Genomic DNA, 20485 nt, shown 5'->3' on the forward strand with positions numbered 1-20485 from the left:
TTTAGTAAAGTCAAGCTTGTTGAGTTTATTTATTTATTTATTTATTTATTTATTTATTTATTTATTTATTGTTTTTAAGCTTATTGAGTTTAGATGGACATGGGTGATGGTTAAGTTCTCATCTTTTTAGTAAGGCATTCTTTTACTTGTTTACATTAATGTTACAACACATATAGAACTTAAAATAAAACTAGGTAAAAAAACATCATGGTAATTTTCCCTACATAGACCTAAGAGAATAGGGAAGATCAATGCTTTTTTTATTCACCGAAATTCAGTAAAATCCTCCTTTTCTCCATTCTTGCCAGTGAAATCAAGCTCTTAAAGGCTTACTTTTGAAAATAAATTCATGCTAACGAAACTCCAGAGCCAAGGCTTAAAAATATGCACATTTATAATGAACAACAACAAAAAAACCCAGATCAAGATAGAGGCGAAGGAGGTGCCATTCCACTCTACAGCAACAGAGGAGGAGATACGGTTCTGTTTCATAGAACTAGTTCAAGGAATCTGCTTTGATGAGGTGTTGAACTAAGAACATTCATAAGAACATCAATCTTGTTTTCCTGTGTAACATGAAAACTTGTCTGAATATTCATAATCTAGCAACTTGTCTCTGCTCTTGGAAGTATAATTTTTTAAAAAGATCTTGTAAAACTCTTGAGACTTTTGAAATTGTTTCTATATACTGCAAAGATAACCTTCAAAAACCTTGTAATTCTGATTGGTCGTCCTTCTTGATAGTCAGTTGCCTTGGTAATAATGCTGTAATTTACAAGTCTGAGTTCCTAAACACCCTAAAGACTTGTAACTTTGCTCTGTCAAATCAGAAGAGAATCACTGGCACATCGCCCTTTTCCCATATGTAGAATGGAGAAAAATAAATTACTATCACACTAGTCAATGTCTTATTTTAACAGAGAGCTTTGTGGCTAAATTCTTTTTTTTTTTTCTATGAAAATGTAATATTCTTGATCTTTCGGAATTCATGGAATTCTTCCCAAGTTGTTTAATAATGTTTCTCTTTTCCCATACAGACTGTCCTTCATCTACCTGGGTTAGGTTCCAAGACAGTTGTTACATTTTTCTTAAAGAAGCCGTCAACCTAGAAAGCATAGAGGACGTCAGAAGTCAATGTACTGACCATGGTAAGGAACTTTTTTTTTTTTTCCACAGTCATAAATGGTGTTCACTAATTTCTTTTAAAAAATGGTTATGTCATATTTCACTTTCACCTGGGTCCTTGTAATAAGTGAACAGTCTGTATAACACCCAAGCTGCACACTGGACTTGGGTATATATTTAACCTCTGAGTTGGAAGACTGCTGTTCGGCCCCCCTGTCCAGAGCTGTCTGCCAGGAACTTAGCCACAGCAGGACCTTTGTCATGTGCACATCTGTGCGGAGCACTGTGCAGGCACTTCGGATCCTTTGCCCAGGTATAGCTCTCCTAACATACCCAGCAGGTAGTTTCTCATTAGCTTCCTTTTATCAAGGGGAGAAATTAAGTTCAGTTATTTGTTCAAGGTCATGCCGGTAATAACTGGCAGAGCCAGGATTCAAACACGGTTGGATCAGATTTTAGGACCATAGTTTGTGATCACTGTTCTGCCCTGAAGGAGCCCTTTCGGGTACTCGGTGTGGGCACAAGTCAGATGGGACCGTGAAATGAACCTGTGGTAGAGACGTTAGGGAAGAAGGCTCTTTGCCAGCAGATACGCTCAATGTTTTCTGGAAAATACCACTTCACATTGTGAAATATTTCAAATAAAAATGTCATTTTTAAAAAGGTGTGCCTGGGTGCTCTTTTCATATTTGGCTGTTGGGCCCCAAGTGCATCCTTGTTGTGAAGCCTCTAATCGTGATTCTCCTAAGTTCAAACTGAAACTAGGAGGTTAAATAGCATCTTTTTTTTTTTTTTAAGATTTTATTTATTCATGAGAGACACAGAGGGGCAAAGACACAGGCAGAGGGAAAAGCAGGCTCCCTGCGGGGAGCCCAATGTGGGACTCGATCCCAGGACCCCGGGATCACACCCTGAGCCAAAGGCAGATGCTCAACCCTGAGCCACCCAGGCGCCCCTAAATAGCATCTTTTTTCAACCGAGATAGCTATGATATGGTGATATAAGAGTCCTTGATTCTTTAGAAATGCCTTTTACTACTCCATGAGATCTAAAATCTCTTGATCATTTCATTAAATTTGATCTTAGGTTTATTAATAACTCCAGCATTTAGAAATGCCCTTTACCCATTTCATGATTGGATTGTTTGTTTCTTTGGTGTTGAGTTTAAGAAGTTCTTTATAGATCTTGGAAACTAGCCCTTTATCTGATATGTCATTTGCAAATATCCTCTCCCATTCTGTAGGTTGTCTTTGAGTTTTGTTGACTGTATCCTTTGCTGTGCAAAAGCTTCTTATCTTGATGAAGTCCCAATAGTTCATTTTTGCTTTTGTTTCTTTTGCCTTCGTGGATGTATCTTGCAAGAAGTTACTATGGCCGAGTTCAAAAAGGGTGTTGCCTGTGTTCTTCTCTAGGATTTTGATGGAATCTTGTCTCACATTTAGATCTTTCATCCATTTTGAGTTTATCTTTGTGTATGGTGAAAGAGAGTGGTCTAGTTTCATTCTTCTGCATGTGGATGCCCAATTTTCCCAGCACCAAAGAAACAAACAATCCAATCATGAAATGGGCAAAAGACATGAACAGAAATCTCACAGAGGAAGACATAGACATGGCCAACAGGCACATGAGAAAATGCTCTGCATCACTTGCCATCAGGGAAATACAAATCAAAACCACAATGAGATACCACCTCACACCAGTGAGAATGGGGAAAATTAACAAGGCAGGAAACAACAAATGTTGGAGAGGATGCGGAGAAAAGGGAACCCTCATACACTGTTGGTGGGAATGTGAACTGGTGCAGCCACTCTGGAAAACTGTGTGGAGGTTCCTCAAACAGTTAAAAATATACCTGCCCTACGACCCAGCAATTGCACTGCTGGGGATTTACCCCAAAGATACAGATGCAGTGAAACGCCGGGACACCTGCACCCCGATGTTTATAGCAGCAATGGCCACGATAGCCAAACTGTGGAAGGAGCCTCGGTGTCCAACGAAAGATGAATGGATAAAGAAGATGTGGTTTATGTATACAATGGAATATTACTCAGCTATTAGAAATGACAAATACCCACCATTTGCTTCAACGTGGATGGAACTGGAGGGTATTATGCTGAGTGAAGTAAGTCAGTCGGAGAAGGACAAACATTATATGTTCTCATTCATTTGGGGAATATAAATAATAGTGAAAGGGAATATAAGGGAAGGGGGAAGAAATGTGTGGGAAATATCAGAAAGGGAGACGTAAAGACTGCTAACTCTGGGAAACGAACTAGGGGTGTTGGAAGGGGAGGAGGGCGGGGGGTGGGAGTGAATGGGTGACGGGCACTGGGGGTTATTCTGTATGTTAGTAAATTGAACACCAATAAAAAAAATAAAAAAAAAATAAAAAAAGAAATGCCCTTTACCTACAAAACCCCACAATTTTCTGACAACCAACCAATATGACATTTTGGTAGAATATCAAATCATACTCATTTATTATAGAAGTAATGAATGTAGGTATAGACATTTTTAATCCTATGAAGTGCCATATAGTACTCAATACATATTGTTCCCTTTGAGAAACTCATATACCTGCCAAATGGTGTTGAACATTAGCTCTTTGAGAACCAGACAAAATTTCCAACCTACCAGTATGGTTTCATTTTACAGAAACTGAATAAAAGGAATTTTTGTTTTGAAGATTTTATTTTTAAGTAACTTCTACCCCTAACATGGAGCTCGAACTCACAACCCGGAGATCAAGAGTCACATGATCCACTGCTGTGAATAATAGGAATTTTTTGAAAGAGGTTTTCCCATAACAATTTTCCATCTCTTTTTGAAGAAATCACTTATGTTAGGTATACTTAGATATAAATTTCAATAACAGAAATTATATTGGAGGTTGAGAACTAAGGATAGACATGTTCCTGAACCACAGGTCGGAGTTCACTGTCCAGCTTTAATATTTATCTTTAGCAGTTAAGCAACTGCTTCCAATACAGACGCATAATTAATACTTGTTGACTGACTGACTTCTACAATTCATGTGTAGTGAGAGTTTTTGGTTTTGTCTTTGTATTTGCCATTTTCCTTTAGCAAACAAAACAAAATTGAAAACACCTAGCAACATTGTGACTTTACCTTGATCGCTTGTTTCAGAGTCCATTAACTCTGCTTGTTCAAGCAGGGTAGCCATTTAGAATTTTAAAATGTTATGTAGAAATTTGCTTCTAAAATTTATCTTGTGTCTAAAAAAATATATATCTTTTCCCCAGTTAAAAATTTATCAATTCAGTTTGTTTTAATGTTTACATTTTTTAAGCTTTCTCATACATTTCTGTTAACCTTACCATTTATTTGATACTCCTCCATATTTGTTTCTACTCTGGAAATATTCAGTTTATTGATGAATCAGAAAATTAGCTAAAATTAATGCTGGTATTTATTTTTGACTAGAGTAGTAGTATTTTGGCTTAGAATAGTAGATGGACATGAATTCAAGGTTTGCTATGTATGAAGAAGAAAAAGCAGAAGGAATACTAGAATATACATTTGGATTTGTAAAATCTTCCCAGCTGTATAAAACCCTGTCTTAAGCATATCATTAAGGGTTTAGAAAACAAGTGCTTGTTACCTTTTGGGCTGCAGAGAGCTATATTTAGAAATATTTCCAGGGATTTGTGCTAATTTACTTGATACCGCTCGCTCTCTTTTTATTATTCATAATAAGGAAAATAATTGTTAGAGGCTAAAATTTTTATTTTGCAACATTTACCTTTAATTTATGTTATCATTTTAATAGAAAAAATAAATATTTTCAGTCTTTCCTTTTTGTGATTTGTGAACTCTGTCACTAGCTATAAAAAGAATTAAACACCCAAATTACATCTCAGCAGGTACTGTCACTAGTAATGCATTGTAAAAAAAATTTTCTTGAGCACATTCATTCTTCAGGGACTTATGCTGTCATTTGTTAAAGAAAATGAAAGTGTGTCTTATTTGCCTGACACAGTAATTTAAGTTTATACAGTATTTAATTAAATTACAGTGTTAAGAATCGTTAAAGTTCCATTGGCTGCCACAAGGTCAAAGAAAAGGATGAAAAACTCATCTCTAAACACTTAAGCCTAAACTATAACCTAGTTAAATACTTCCCTTGAGAATTTTTCTAGAGTGGCATTTCGGTCACATTTCACAAGTAAGTACAACTAAGTATCAGGGTAAAACAGCTTAAAAAGTCTCTATGACATTTAACAGACAGGCAGCTGGAAATGATAAGAAAACCATCATAGAGTTTTTAAAAATTGATAAATGACTCTGGGAACCTCATTGAATCCTAACTTTGGATTAAAGTATTCAGTATTTTAAAGGTCAGCCTTTTTTTTTTTTTTTTTTGAAGTTTTTGGTAATAGCATGATTTATGCAGATCACTATACAAAATGAGAAAAACATATGCAGATATTTTAAAAATAAAACAAAATCAGGGGTGCCCACTTGGCTCAGTTGTTGGGCATCCAGCTCTTGATTTTGGCTCAGGTTATGCTCTTGGGGTTGTGGGATCAAGCACCGCACATCAGGCTCCTCACTCAGCAGGGAGTCTGCTGGAGAGTCTCTCTCTTTCTGTTCCTCTGCCCCACCCCAATGTACTGTCTCTCTCCCTCTAAAATGAATGAATAAATCTTAAAAATAAAATAAAACAAAGTCACTCTAAATTTCACTGCCCTAAGGAAATGTAATGACTGTTAATATTTTGGTAAGTATCCTAGACTTCTCCCCCATCCCAGGCAAATTTATAATAATAAATGCTTTCTCTTTTTTTTTAATATGTAAGAAAAGGGATATTTGGGAAACTGCCCCGTAATCTGCATCTTCCTTTAAAAATGTCTATGGCAGTAAAAATACAATGTTTATTTTGTACTAACTACATTAATCTCATATATAGAAATCCCATATAATTGATTTAGTTAATCTTCTAATGTTGGCTATTATTTTCAGTCTTTCACAGTCATACACGTGTGATGAACATTAATGGTTGAGCACAGAGCCTATGACTGTTTTAGCATAATTGTTAATGATTGGTGGGTCAAATAATGTGTTTTTAGGGCTTTTGACACATCTTGCCAAATACTTTCCAAAAAGGCTGTACTAATTTTTACTCCACCTAACCAACGTATGAGTTCCTACGTTGTTATACCTAACGCCAGACTGTTTAATCTGTAAGCCTGGAAGTCTGCTTATTTTTAATTTTCATTACTTTACTGGTGAGATTGCATTTTCACACATTTCTTGTGTTTATATTTGCTTCTGGGAGGGTAAATTGTCTTTTTTACAATCTTGAAACCAATTTTTTCTTCTATTAAGGTGTCTGCTGCTTTATTTAGAATGGAGCTTTAGTCTGCCCAGTTTGGGATTTTCTTCTTTAACAATACAGTATGGTTTGGGGGAGATTTTTTTGTCCCTAATTTTCTTTTTCCCTATAGTTAAAATTGTTTTCTGTAAGCCTCTTTTAGAAGATGTGGTAGTGATCACCTAATACAACTTTTCTTTTTTTACCATATCAGTACGTAATAGGAGCTCTTTTTTTTTTTTTAAGATTTTATTTATTCATTCATGAGAGACGTACATAGAGAGAGAGGCAGAGACACAGGCAGAGGGAGAAGCAGGCTCCACGCAGGGAGCCCAACGTGGGACTCTATCCCAGGTCTCCAGGATCACACCTCGGGCTGAAGGCAGACGCTTAACTGCTGAGCCACCCGGGCTGCCCAGGAGCTCTGTCTTTCCCTTTAACTGTTAACTTATTATGAAACTACTATCAATTTTAGTCTGATGTCATAAATATAGTAGCCTGTGATGTAAGCCTCCTATAATTCTCAAAGTGTGGTCCCTGGAACAGCATAGTTTCACCTGGGAACCTGTTAGAAATATAAATTCTTAGGCCTCATCTCACTCTGGCTGAATCTGAAACTCTGGATGTGTCCTTCTATTGTTTTAGCAAGTCCTCCAGGTGCTTCTGATGCTTGCTCCAGGTGGAGAACCACTGAACTAAGACAATATTCTGACATTTTCAGGAGACTTTGTTAAGTCAAGCTGATTTTGGAGGGATGTACTTTAATAGGAGGCAAGACTTCCTCATTTCCATGTGTAGTTATATTAGTTGTAGTACAGAGAGTCTGCAAAGTTTAAAATATGTTTAAAAATACTCACTGGAAAATAGGAAAATTTGTTACTTTTAAATTACTGAGGCTGGAAAGTCACATGTTTCTTAGGAACTTTTTTTTTAAAGATTTTGAGAGCGAGAGCGAGAGAGAGAACGTGTGCAAGGGGGGGGGAGATAGAACAGAGAGAGAGGGATAAGCAGACCCTGTGCCAAGCGGAGAGTCTGACACACAGCTTGATGCAGGGCTCAGCCCCAGGACCCTGAGATCATGACCAGAGCTGAAATCAAGAGTCTGTTGCTCAATCGATTGAGTCACCCAGTACCCCCAAGGTTTTATGCTCTATTCCTTAATTACCTGAGTATGGCTGGAAGGCTGTTACATTACTTCTCTACGTTCCTCAGGATTAGGTGAACCCTCCCTACCAGATTTCTGGTTGCTAGGAGTACAAGCCTTGGTGTCATCATTTATTCAACTGTTTTCACTTGAAAAAAATAGAATATCATGAAAGAAGCTAACTCCACTAGCATTTTCTAAGTATTATTCAATTAAGACAGTGGAATGTTTTTTAATTTCAAGAGAATCTTTAGGCTAAGAAACAGGGTTAAATGTCTCTTGGAAAAGTAAAGTTACTCCTGTTATTTATAGGGTGCTGATGTGTACCTGTAGCTTACAGATTGTAAGGACAACAGCTAACGTATGTGAGACATAAAATATAGATGGCCGCTGCTCTTTACTCTTGAATTACGTGGAGGAGTCCCAGGAAAGATCAACTATCCAATGAGAATGAGGACCTCCTTAGCAGTCCATTTCCCAAAACCAGGGCTTTCTAAGGACCACGAAGAAAAGTATGGGAAGGCATAGGCTTCGGCAGCAGGCACATGAAGGCAGAGTCCACACTGCTTGTTGCTGGAACTGCACCAGGCCTTGGAGCTGCTCTGGTAGGTCGCCCTGGTACTCTTCAGTTCTCCGGGGTATGGTCAGAGCTTTTCCTCCCTACACCAGGGAGATGCGCCCAGGAGAAACCATGATTACTAGAGGAAGAGGTAGTGGGGAAAAGTAAAGTTGAAAGATGCAGAAAAATGTTTATTGATCAAGCCTCACATGGTTTTGTCCCCTTTTCTATAAATCACCAACTCTATGTGAATGAAATGAGTGTAAAATGCCCAATTTATCCCATCACTTTACTTTTCTCATGAATATATTTTCAGAAATGTGCATATTCTCAAGCTAAATTTTAAAAAGTTATAAATGAAAAAAAATAAAAAGTTATAAATGTGTGATGTTACTGTAAGTGTATTATAATAATGCATAATCTCTATATATACTTCATGTGATTTTTCACTGATTTTGGGAACATGTTAACTTTTTATACCTAAAAATAATTCCAGGAGCAGACATGGTAAGCATACACAATGAAGAAGAAAATACTTTTATACTGGATACTTTGAAAAAGCAATGGAAAGGCCCAGATGATATCCTCCTAGGCATGTTTTTTGACACAGATGGTAAGTGATATTTACCTTGTAGAAAATCACTTTAAAAAAAATGGTAATAAAATTGATGACTTTGAGATTCTTCAGTTCTCTCATTCAAGTTGGTGTTCCTTGTGGTGTCTATCTGGGTGTTGTATTTTCAGTGTGCACCCATGACCTGACAGTGGCTTTTCCCTGAGCAGCTCAGTGTGTTGCACACAGAAGAGTCAAAGTTGATTCTCTTTTCTGGATTAAAACAGGTTTTTAGGCTCATAATACCTACATAATAAAATGGAACTAAGTTCACTATTAATATTTTAATTCTCTTGGCTATTTCCCAGTGAAAATGTTACTATATTATTTTCCTCTTCGCTTTTTTGTTTTTGTTTTTGTTTTTAGAGAGGGGGGAGGGGAGGAGGAGAAGGAGGGGGGAGAGACAGAGAGAGAGAGAGAGAAAAGAGAGAAAGAAAATATTCCCAGCAGGTTCCAACCCCAGTGCAGAGCCCAAGGCAGGGCTTGATCTCACAACCCTGAGGTCATGACCTGAACGGAAATCAAGTCAGATACTTAACCAACTGAGCCACCCACGTGCCCCATTTATGGAACCTTCTTGAACCAATACCTTTTGTTTTTTTAAGGTTTTATTTATTTGTGAGAAAGAGATGGCAGGGGGCATTTGTGGGGTGGGGGTGGGAGAGTGACTCGATGCTGAGCAGGGAGCCTGATGCAGGGCTCAGTTCCAGGACCTTGGGATCATGACCTGAACTGAAGGCAGACACTTAACTGACCAAGTCACCGAGGTGCTCCTTGAACCAATACCTTTGATTTGCTTGTTCTAATTTAAATACTACAACCAAAAGTTTGACCAAACATACCTTAGTAATTTCCCTTTAACCCTAGACCCTTTTCTATGGCTGTAACAGTTTAAAACGGTCATAATGATGAAAATATTCTTAACTGACAGATGAAAGTTTCAAGTGGTTTGATAAGTCCAATATGACATTTGATAAGTGGACAGACCGAGAAGATGGTGAGGATTTGGTGGACACCTGTGCCTTTCTGCACACTAAGACAGGGGAATGGAAAAAAGGAAACTGTGAAATTTCTTCTGTGGAAGGAACCCTTTGTAAAGCAGCTAGTAAGTATAACTGAACAGACATTTTTCCATTCCTGGAGGGGTGCAGAAAGTAGAGCTGGTTTTAAGATTTTGTTTGAGACAAGTGTGCCTTAGTAAATTAGAGGGAGTAAGACAGACTTCAGAACACAGTAGGATGGTTTGCTCCCAAGTCTCAGAGTCCAGTGTAATTCTCTTACATTTCAGAGGTAGGACCAGATCATGTGAACCAGGCATACTTTTATCCTGCTTATATTTAGAGCCTGAAAGAAGTTAAAATTTTCCGTTGTTTGAAGTATTTATCATAGCCTCTTTGCATATGGTTAAACAGAAATGGTGACGAATACTTATGTCTGACTCCAGAATTCTAAGATTTACAAAGAATTTGACCTTGTACGGGTACTAACATCCTTTGTTTAGGCAAATGAAGAAATGCATTGTATAGTTTATAAGTGATTCTGAATTAAAGTGTAATTTTTCTTCTGACCCATCAGAATGCTTTTTCTTCCCTTTCTCTCCCAAGGGGTCAGCCCTGAACCTGCCCCTGCCCCTCAATCAGCCCAGCACCCCTGGCTTCCAGCTGTCCCCTCTTCCCTATCAGAATGCTATTTTCTGATGGGATGAGCATGGGGTGTTATTCTACATGTTGGCAAACTGAACACCAATAAAAAATAAATTTATAAAAAAATGCTTTTTTCTAATGAAAATTATTGTGTCACACAATATTGGCTTTTTTTTTTTTTTAAAGATTATTATTTAAAGATGAGACACACACACACACACAGAGGCAGAGACACAGGCAGAGGGAGAAGCAGGCTCCATGCAGGGAGCCTGATGTGGGACTCAATCCCTGGATCCCGGGATCACAACCTGAGCCAAAGGCAGGAGCCCAACCGCTGACCAACGCAGGGGTCCCATGTCCCACAATATTTTGATGTTCTTGTTAAACACCAAAATTTGTCCTAAGTTTTAGAAATAATGTTTTCCTCATTAAAAACACTTAAAATTTCAAAATGTGATTTTGGGATGCTTGATACATGATAGCCACTTCCTCATTTTGCCTCTCTAGTATTTCCCACCTACTTCTACTGTAAACCAATTAATATGTTTCCTTTTTACATTTTTTTTGCTTCAGCAGGGTTTTTAGCTACAGTTTATAGTAATTATATTAATTTTCTCATTGTTTTATTGTAATAGATTTCAATTTCCAATATTCATTGATTTTTTAAAAATTGGTTCTTTTCATATACTAAGTCTCAAGACACCATTATAGAAACCAAATTTTTAATTATAACTTTGAAACATCAGAAATAGTGAACAAATCCATTCTAATGAGGTCACAGGTGTATACTTTAATTTTACTAGGTTTGTTTTCTACAGACTCTACCAAAATACTTTTCCTCATCACTTTTTTGTTAATCCTTTTCCACCAACCAAGCTAATGCGGTTAGACCTCTATATCTTTAAAAAACAAAAACTTTGTTCAAGATGGAAAACAAAATTGACCAAGTAACAGAAATATGCGTTATATTAATTAAAGGGGTTCGTTTTTAACTATTTTGAAAGTGTTTAAAGGCAAACTTAGAATAAAGCGTACTTCAATTCTAATTTTTATTTTCTTTTGTATTTTAGTCCCATATGAAAAGAAGTATCTATCAGGTAAGCAATAGTCTTTAATTTTTTTTCCACAAGTAAAAACATATTAAGATTCTAATGTTGAAATATTACTAAAGACCCATGAAAATTAATTGTATAACATAAAGTAGAATAACTTTTTAAAGAATTTAGAAAGGGCTCAGTAATAAGACTTGACATTCTAAATATAACTGCAAGTTATGTATGAACTTTTTTAAACACCAAAAAATTTTTCCTACTGACTTTTTTGTAGGCAGTGATTCTATGGTCTTTTATTTAAAAAAAAAAAAATTGGCCTCATAGTTATATTTCATGAAGCACCTGTCATAAGGGTTTACTAAATGTACTTTTTTTTTTAAAGAACAGGTAATATATTAAATATATTAACATGGCTCAAAAAGCAAAATTATAAGGCAAATGCTGAAAAGTCTGTTTCCCATTTGCTCCCATCTACCCTATTCTATATCCTTACTGGGCACTAGTTCAGTTTCTTCTTTAAACGTCTTGTGTTTCTTTTGCCAAAATAAGCAAGCTGAGATATAGGACTTATTTTGCCCCATTTATTCACTAATATACTCTAGATATTGCTCCGTATCATTACCTGTAGATTGAACTTCGTTTTTTTACAACTGAATTACTCTTCCATTGTATGGATAGGCATAGCTATTTAAACAGCTCCAGACCCTTCTTAGCTTGTTTCAAAACATTTGCTATTGCAGTGCTGCAATGAGTGACTCTACCTTGCACAAATTCATCTAAAGATTGGATTCTATAGATGGATTTAAAGTGGATATACAACTTTGATTGATATACTAACAAGAATTGTACCATTTTGCATTCCCAGAAATTTATAAAACTTACAGATTTTTGCCAATTGGTTGTATGTATAATTTTTGTTTTTTTCTTTAAAGAGAGTGCATGCACATACACACAAGGGAGGGGAGGGGCAAAGGGAAGGAGAAGGGTTGAGTCCTAAACAGGCTCCATGGTCAGCATGGAGCCAGACACGGGGCTTGATCTCAAAACCCTGAGATCATAACCTGAGCTGAAATCAAGAGTCAAGACACTTAACCAACTGAGCCACCCAGGTGTCCCATTTAATCTCTTTGAGGTACAAGATGTACAAACCTAAGTGTATAGTTTGATGGTTTCTTCTGTATACACCTGGCCAACTACCTCTCAAATGGATACAGAACATGTTACACCAAAAATTTCCCTCATGTCCTGTAGCCCTACCACCACCTATCCCAGAGTTAGCCACTATTGAATTTTATCACTATTGAATTCTATCACCATAGGTAAGAGTTGTTAGCAAAAATATAATTCTACTGGCTTCTTTTACTCAGGATTTTTAAAAAGATTTATCCATGTTCTGTAGGTATTCTACTGATTCTACTATTGCGTAGTTTATAAATATATCACCATTTGCCCAATCTTTTGTTATGTATATTTGGGTCATGTCTAGTTTGGTACTAATATGGTAAGAGGTGCCTATGAACATTCTCATTTGGACCTATTTTGTCATTCTCCTAGAATATATTCCAAAAAGTAGAATTGCAAAGGTCATAGGGTAGCTAATATGTTTATCTTTAGTAGAACCATCACATTTTTCAGTGCTTGAATTAATTCCTACTGGCAGTATATGCAAGTTTCATTTGCTCTAGACATCCATCCCATAATAGTCAACCTGATTCTAACCATTCAGATGTTATGTCATTTTAATTTCCCTGATGAATAATGTTGAGCACTTCTACACACTTACCATTTCAATGTGTTCTTTTGTGATATGCCTCTTCAGGTTTTTTATTTCTAACTGGGTTGCCTTCCCACCTGATAGTTTTTTGTTATGAAAAATTCTGGATAGGAGTTGTCACATGTATAATGGATATTCTCTCAGTTCGGGGCTTGCTGTAACTATGATGGTAGAGGAGAAAAGGAGTGTTTGAGAGTTCATGTAGATATTGGAGAACCAAGTTCTCACTCTTCTAGAAAGTAATAAAGAAAAGAATAGCAAAGGGGCATGTGGCTGGCTGTGTATGTAGCTCTTGATCATTGGGATAGGGCGTTCCAGCACCACTTTAGGTGTAGTTTAAAAAACAAAACAACCAAAAAACCCCACCTCAATCAAGGAAGGCACCACCTCATTGCCATTTGGTTGGCTATCAAAAACATTCAAAACAAAACAGAAAACAAATGTTGACAAGGATATGGAGAAAATGGGACACGTGCATTATTGGTAGGAATGTAAAGCGGTACAGACCAACAGTATGGTAGGTTCTCAAAAAACTAAAAATATTAGTACTATGATCCAGCAACTCCGCATCTGGGTATAGACCCGAAGGAAGTGAAAAGAGGTTATCAGAGATTTGTGCACCCATGTTCAGAGCAGCATTATTCACAATACCACAAGGTGGAAGTTGCAACCCAGTGTCCATGAGGGGATGAATGGATAAGCAAGACATGGTGTACATATACACCATGGAACATTATTTAGCCTTAAAAAGGGAATAATGACACATCCTACAACATGCACAAACTTGGAAGACATTAGGTGCTAAGTGAAATAAGCTGGTCACAAAAAGACAAATACTAGGATTCCAATTATATGAGGTAACTGGAGTAGTCGACCTCATAGGATAGAATGATGGTTGGGGATCAGTGGAGGGAGGAATGAATGGGGTGTTATTAATATATAGAGTCTCAGGGTTGAAAGATGAAAAATTCTATGGATAAATGGTGACACAGCACAACCTGAATGTACTTAATGCTACACTGTCAAAACTGGTTAAGATGCTACATTTTGTTGTATGTATTTTGCATTAAAAAACTGAACCAAGAAAAGCTGTGTAAGCATGTTATTTATAAGCATAGAAGCAAAAAAAAAAAACAAAAAAGTTAACAGGAATCCGAATCCAGGGTGAGTAATAGACAGGAGCACAGTACTTGTTACAAATCTTGAACTATGAATTTTAAGCTCTGCACATGCGTGCTTGGGGGGGGGGAAGGGAGGATTCATAAAGATTGAAACATGTAGGAAACAGTGGGTAAGCTATGATGGTTCTCAAAACCTTTATCAGGAATAGTTGGAAGATTTGGCAACACTTGATCTTTATAAATTCCAGAGTGGTCTCTAAATTCATTAAAAAATATTTCATAAATATATGTAACTACTATGTGCCTGGCTTTCTTAATACATACCATTTTTTTTTTCATTAAAGGTCTCCAATAAGAATACAACCCACACATTAACAAATTGTGACTACAAACTTTTATTTTAGGACCAAAAAGGAGAGGATTCAGCTATGGCCATTTACCTAATTCCTCCTATTATTTAAGAGACACAGGCAGAGGGAGAAGCAGGCTCCATGCAGGGAGCCTGACATGGGACTCGATCCCAGGGATCTGGGACCACACCAAGCTGAAGGCAGACGCTCAACCGCTGAGCCACCCAGGTGTCCCCTCCTATATTAATTTTTTTAAAGCAGCCTGTATTTTATCAGTGACTCTCCTTCACTTTAACAAGTTAACTTTTAGCCAGATTTTCCTTGCTGTGCTTTACATTTTATCATTTTTTAAAAGAGAAAATAATTTTGAGATTTTTCTCACATGCTTTTGGGTGCTAAATATAATACAAGTACTTTGCCCCCCCCCCCCAACTGAGTTAATTTCCCTGGACTTACCGAAAGATAACAAAGGGTTTTGAATAGTCAAGAACTGCAAAGCTGAATGTATATAATTGCTTCAGGAATACACAGTTACTTGGATAAATTTTTAAAAATTAAAACAAGGTGCCTGGGTGGCTCAGTCAGTTAAGTGTCTGCCTTCGGCTCAGGTAATGAGCCCCGGGTCCTAGGATGGGAGCCCCATGTCCACCTCCCTGTTCAGCAGAGAGCCTGCTTCTCCCTCTGCTGCTCCCCCTGCTTGTGCTTGCTTGCTCTCTACCAAGAGAAATTTTTAAAGAAAAAAAAAAACAAACCATAAGCCTCATTAATATAAACAAATATCTAAAGACAACTAGTCTTGAACAGTATATATTGTCTTAGACCAGGAAGTAAAAACCAAAGGAGACAAACAGAACTGCAGTATATCCTAAGTGTGGGTAACTTCCATTTTAGGATCTTACAGTAGACTGAGTGGCAAATTGTAAAACTTAATTGAAATCTTAAATGACAGCTGTTCAAGCTAAGAAACATAAATCATAAGTGTGTAATCAATGTACAATCAATTTGCCTATTTCCCCAGATAGGCAAATGATAAAACTGTATTTGTATTCTAAGTGCCAAATGAGCAAGTGATTTCCATATAGATGTGTGTGTGTGTGTGTATATATATATAATTTTGTCTTTTCCTTTTCAGATAACCACATTTTAATATCCGCTCTGGTGATTGCTAGCACAGTACTTTTGACAGTTTTGGGAGCAATCGTTTGGTTCCTGTACAAAAGAAATTTGGATTCTGATTTCACCACAGTTTTTTCAGCTGCACCTCAATCACCTTATAACGATGACTGTGTTTTGGTGGTTGCAGAAGAAAATGAGTATACTGTTCAATTTGACTAAGATTTTGGAAATCTCAGCTTCAGATGTCAAATACTTTGACAGTGTTTCCTGTGCAGGATTTTAATGTAAAACTTGATAATGAAAATTATAGTTTTTATGTTTTTTTCCTTATTCCAGTAAAATTCATCATTCTCATGAGAATCACTGTAAGAAAAACCTATCTTTAGATTCATTGTAAGAACTTAAAAAAAAAGAAATGATCACAAATACAATTTAGTAGTTTTAGCCACCTCCCTAAATGCATTTTTCATTTGAAAAAGTTTACATACAGCTCGAAGTAAAACAGATAAAAATAAAAACCCAGTCTACTGCTCTTCCTTTCTATTTAGTTGAACCACCGTAGTTTAAAGGTGAATTAAAACGCTCTGTAGTTTTAGCAATCACCAGGTCTTTACCAGTTTCTAAGTCTTGCTCCTTTATTAATAAACAAGATATGGGAAGTAAAACTTTTAAATAGGTCCTGTACATTCAGATATCACAATGCTATTTACTGTTGCAGATAATTCCTCTTAATATTTTTATCTTCATTTTTGAGTAGATGTAGCACATTTTACAGACTTTAACAAGCCCATATTCCACATAATTATACAATTTCACTACTTTTAGAACATCACTTTGGACCAGAAATAGTATTTTGCACTGGTCATAAATGGTTAGAACTTCAATGAAATTTTATAAATTTTTTTGAAACAAGAAGATTACAGCCATACCAGGAAAGTGTGGAGGAGGCTGGCAATGAGGCTTAACACTTTTATCACAGAGTCCCTTCAAGGATTTTTCTCCTGCCACCAGATCTGTTCCTACATAAGGTATCGCATGCTCTCCAACCACTGATGAACTATCATTTAATGACATGAAAACTAAGCAAAAACTGTGGAAAAACACTACATACTGCAGTAGTGGTGATGCTCAAAGTTTTACGTAAATGTAATATACCTTTCAAGACAATGTTGAAAAGAATCATTTTGGGGGTAAATGAAAATGAAAGCTGAAGCAAGAGCGATTTCCCTCAGCATCCTTTACAACTTTAGAATATGAAAAGATAAATATAGAGTTCACATAAAATTATATTTATTGTATTTAGAAACTTGAAAGCTCAAGGAAGTAATGTCTCTCCCTAACCCACATGCTATCAATTATCTTGTGGGGAGATACACGGTCTCTCAGCCTTGACCAATGGCAACAAAGTACCAGCCTGTGCCATCTGTTTCCACTGGCACCATGAATAACATCCTTCATCACAATTGATGGCACTGTCCTTTATGGACACAGGAAAAACTACAAAGTGATGACAGGACTACAGTGTGTCTATGTGGTACCAGACGAGCAGATGTTACACCTGCTGTATTACACAAAACTGTGCTCTTAAGTTTTAAATTTCTGAGATCTTGGATATGATCTGTTTTATTATTCATAAGCTATTAACAGTGGTGCACATAGTGAACAATAGACTGGAATTCCTTCCTACTTTTTCTATTCAAATCCTACCAGTCCTTTAAGAACCTTCCTTAAAACTTTCTCTAATAGTCGAATTTCTAAAATGTCCATTATGGTAGGCCCAAGCTACGTGTGGCTATTTAAATAAAATATAACAAAGTTCGGTTCCTTAGGTGCACCAGGCACACTTCAAATGCTCAAAACACCTTTAGTTAGTAGCTACCTTATTGGGTAAAACAAATTTTAGACCCTTTGCATTATCACAAAGTTTTATTGGACAGTGGTCCTCTAGAATACCTCCTTCCACTTAACTCCCATACAACTAATTTTCTTCTGTTCATTTTGGTAACTTCTACCCAGTAGTAGCTCTTCCAAAATGGCTGCTTTAAACTGAGTTAATTTTCCATATTTGATTTCATTTTTCAAGTAAGTCCTTAAAGGTCCCCGGTAGTGAAGTGTTAAATCTTAATTTTCTTCATCTTTCAGAGTATCTGTAACAGGCCCTTGTATCTATTCAGTGGTCAACAGCTAACTGTATCATTCAAATATGTTATTTATTTTTAACATTAACAGTAACAGAAGCTTGCCTGTTTACATTCAAAATGCATAAATTGCTTTCCTGAACATCTTGGTTCTAGCTACTAAGGACAATATAAATTCTTATGTTTGGCAAGTATCTCGAGAGAACAGTATTAATTTTAACTGCATTTTCCTAGGAACTTGCATTCTTTGTAGTGAGCAGCATATGGTCTCTGTTTAGAGCTTAAAAGTAACAATGAAAAGACTTTCCTTATTCCCTCTAATTCACATTTAAAGGATATCAGAAACTTATACAATACTGAAGTATGAAATAGTCATGCTAAGGAACTACAAGAATACTATAAAGCTCAAGCCATTGTGGATCTCTGTCATTAAGCATTAATATAACAAAACTATAAATTGTACACAAATGAAATGTTTTCTATTTAAATAAAAAGTTTTGGGGGTTAAGCAGAAGATACTTAATTTTCATGCTAAGTTCTATTAAAAGTATAAATGTTTCAAACTCAAAGCATCCCTAAAGATCCAGACAATAGATTCTGAAACTGGAATCCTTTAATTTTGTATTTTTTCTTTAAGGCAATGCAAAGGTAACTGGTAAGTTGAGAAAATATTTTAGAAACCATTATATTTTTATATGAAATGGGATTTTAGTTTTTAATAAAGTTCTTGGCTCTAAGGTTTGAGGTCTACTTTGAGTACCAACTTAAAAGGAAACATTTCAAACTATAAAGTAAATCAATCAGTGTGCACTTTATTTCCAGCCAAGGTTTTTACATTAAGACCAACAAACTATGTGAGCAAACTGTTGATTCACATTTGAGAAATTACATGGTTTCTATTTAGCTTCTGAAAATGTAGTTAGTTGCCATAACATAAGACTTTATTTAATGTGAAACCACCTGAAGGTGTTTAAAAGTGTATCCAAGGGTGTTGACAGAGGAAATATACAGTGTTATGAAAGTATACACAACTCATGACCACAGTGTAGATCTATTGCATGGTGAATAGGTAATGTTTATCTGTTCTCCAAAAATAAGTGAAAAATACTAAGTCATTAAATGAATGCTCAGAATTACCAAGGAACAATTAAAAACGACCAGGATCCAAACAGGTTATTTGTATCATATTTATCTAGAAAGAAGTGACAACACTAAAAAACATTGAAAACCAGTGTTTTAAACTTTAAATGCGGGATTTAAAAATATTCCGATAACTTGAGATTGCAGTAATTTTTTTTTTCCAAATAGCATTTGACGGGCATTTCTGATATTTTTTACAGCTGGGATATTCCTAAAAGGAATATCTACATACTATGGCCTATCAAATATAATCTGCATTTTGCAAATCAGTACAAAAATTTTTCCATCATTTATACATTTTATATTTATATACTTTTTAAAAATTAGATTTTATTGCTAAGTGAATTTAGAATTCATATTAAATTTGGAAACCTAATATAATGCTTTCATAACTTATTCCCCAATTGCTTTTTTAGAAACACTGGAAGCAAATGATTATGAAAATGAGACTGCAATGTAAGGCATTTTGAAAGGAAAAATAATTAGGTGCCATTTGCCATTTTATTTCAAAAGCATATTTTGTCCCACTTTTTTAACTAGCAAGAGACTAAAACATGAACCTTTTTCATAAATATGACTACAGTAATCAGAACACAAAAAAGTTGTCAGCATTGCTTAAGTATTTAAAACAAGAGTAACACTTTCCCACTCACCTAAAAGAAAAATACTTTTGATTACCAGTTTATAAACAATAGATTGACTGGCCATGTTAAAAGGTCCAGCAGAATTTTAATTCAGCAATACTTGAGAATGAATATATATATATATATACACACACACACATACACACATACATATAGGACATCTGTATGTGTGTGTGTGTGTGTATATATATACACACACATACTTTACACACACACATATGTATATATATAGTCAATGTATTCAATAGGCATTCCCCCACAAAATTAATTCATACTTAATTGCCAGTTTTAATAAACACTTGTTCACAGATCATCCATTTGTCTTATATGGAGTTAGGCAATATCAAATGTTCTGTTATGGTCTCCATCTTCTTCGGAATCATCCTCTGAAGCTGTTGAAAGAAAACAGGATGATCAAGAATGATTTTAAGGGGGATGAGAATGGAAGTGTAAATATGAAGCCAGAATAGCAATGACTTGTAAAATAAAAATCCCAATTTAGTACACTGTTTGGTCAAAATGGTAAGTTATGACAAGGTTAGGGTGGCTTGACTGTGGGTGATGCCCATTCACAACGTTCCCACCCCCACACCTTTTCGTTAGTTTTTATAAAAATGAAAATGCTTAAAACTGTGCTTCCAGAAAAGTCTTCTAAAAAGCTTCTGAGATCAATCTGCGTTCACAGTAGCTAATGATACAGACACTAGAGAAAAAATGAACTTAAGGCAAGT

General features: G+C 36.0%; 2 protein-coding genes across 13 annotated transcripts in view; one reads left to right on the forward strand and one right to left on the reverse strand.

Annotated features, from left to right (window-relative positions):
• Positions 1-16350, forward strand: part of LY75 (lymphocyte antigen 75) — a 124555-nt gene extending 108205 nt beyond the window's left edge. Inside the window, exons 35-39 of the mRNA XM_072811228.1 lie at positions 1038-1148; positions 8660-8776; positions 9708-9881; positions 11490-11516; positions 15849-16350. Of these exons, the coding sequence (XP_072667329.1) occupies positions 1038-1148; positions 8660-8776; positions 9708-9881; positions 11490-11516; positions 15849-16051 (632 nt within the window). The 3' untranslated portion in view covers positions 16052-16350. The remainder of the gene's footprint in view (positions 1-1037; positions 1149-8659; positions 8777-9707; positions 9882-11489; positions 11517-15848) is intronic.
• A 2412-nt stretch (positions 16351-18762) lies between these two features.
• Positions 18763-20485, reverse strand: part of MARCHF7 (membrane associated ring-CH-type finger 7) — a 51540-nt gene continuing 49817 nt past the window's right edge. For all 12 annotated transcript variants that reach the window (XR_012023864.1, XR_012023863.1, XM_072811237.1 and 9 more), the window contains one exon: positions 18763-20146. Coding sequence is in view for 10 of the 12 variants with exons in the window: in XM_072811235.1 (XP_072667336.1) it covers positions 20078-20146 (69 nt within the window). In the remaining 2 variants the exon portion in view is untranslated. The remainder of the gene's footprint in view (positions 20147-20485) is intronic.

This window comes from Canis lupus, chromosome 34 (genome assembly GCF_048164855.1).
Source record: "Canis lupus baileyi chromosome 34, mCanLup2.hap1, whole genome shotgun sequence".
NCBI classification, from domain to species: Eukaryota; Metazoa; Chordata; class Mammalia; order Carnivora; family Canidae; genus Canis; species Canis lupus.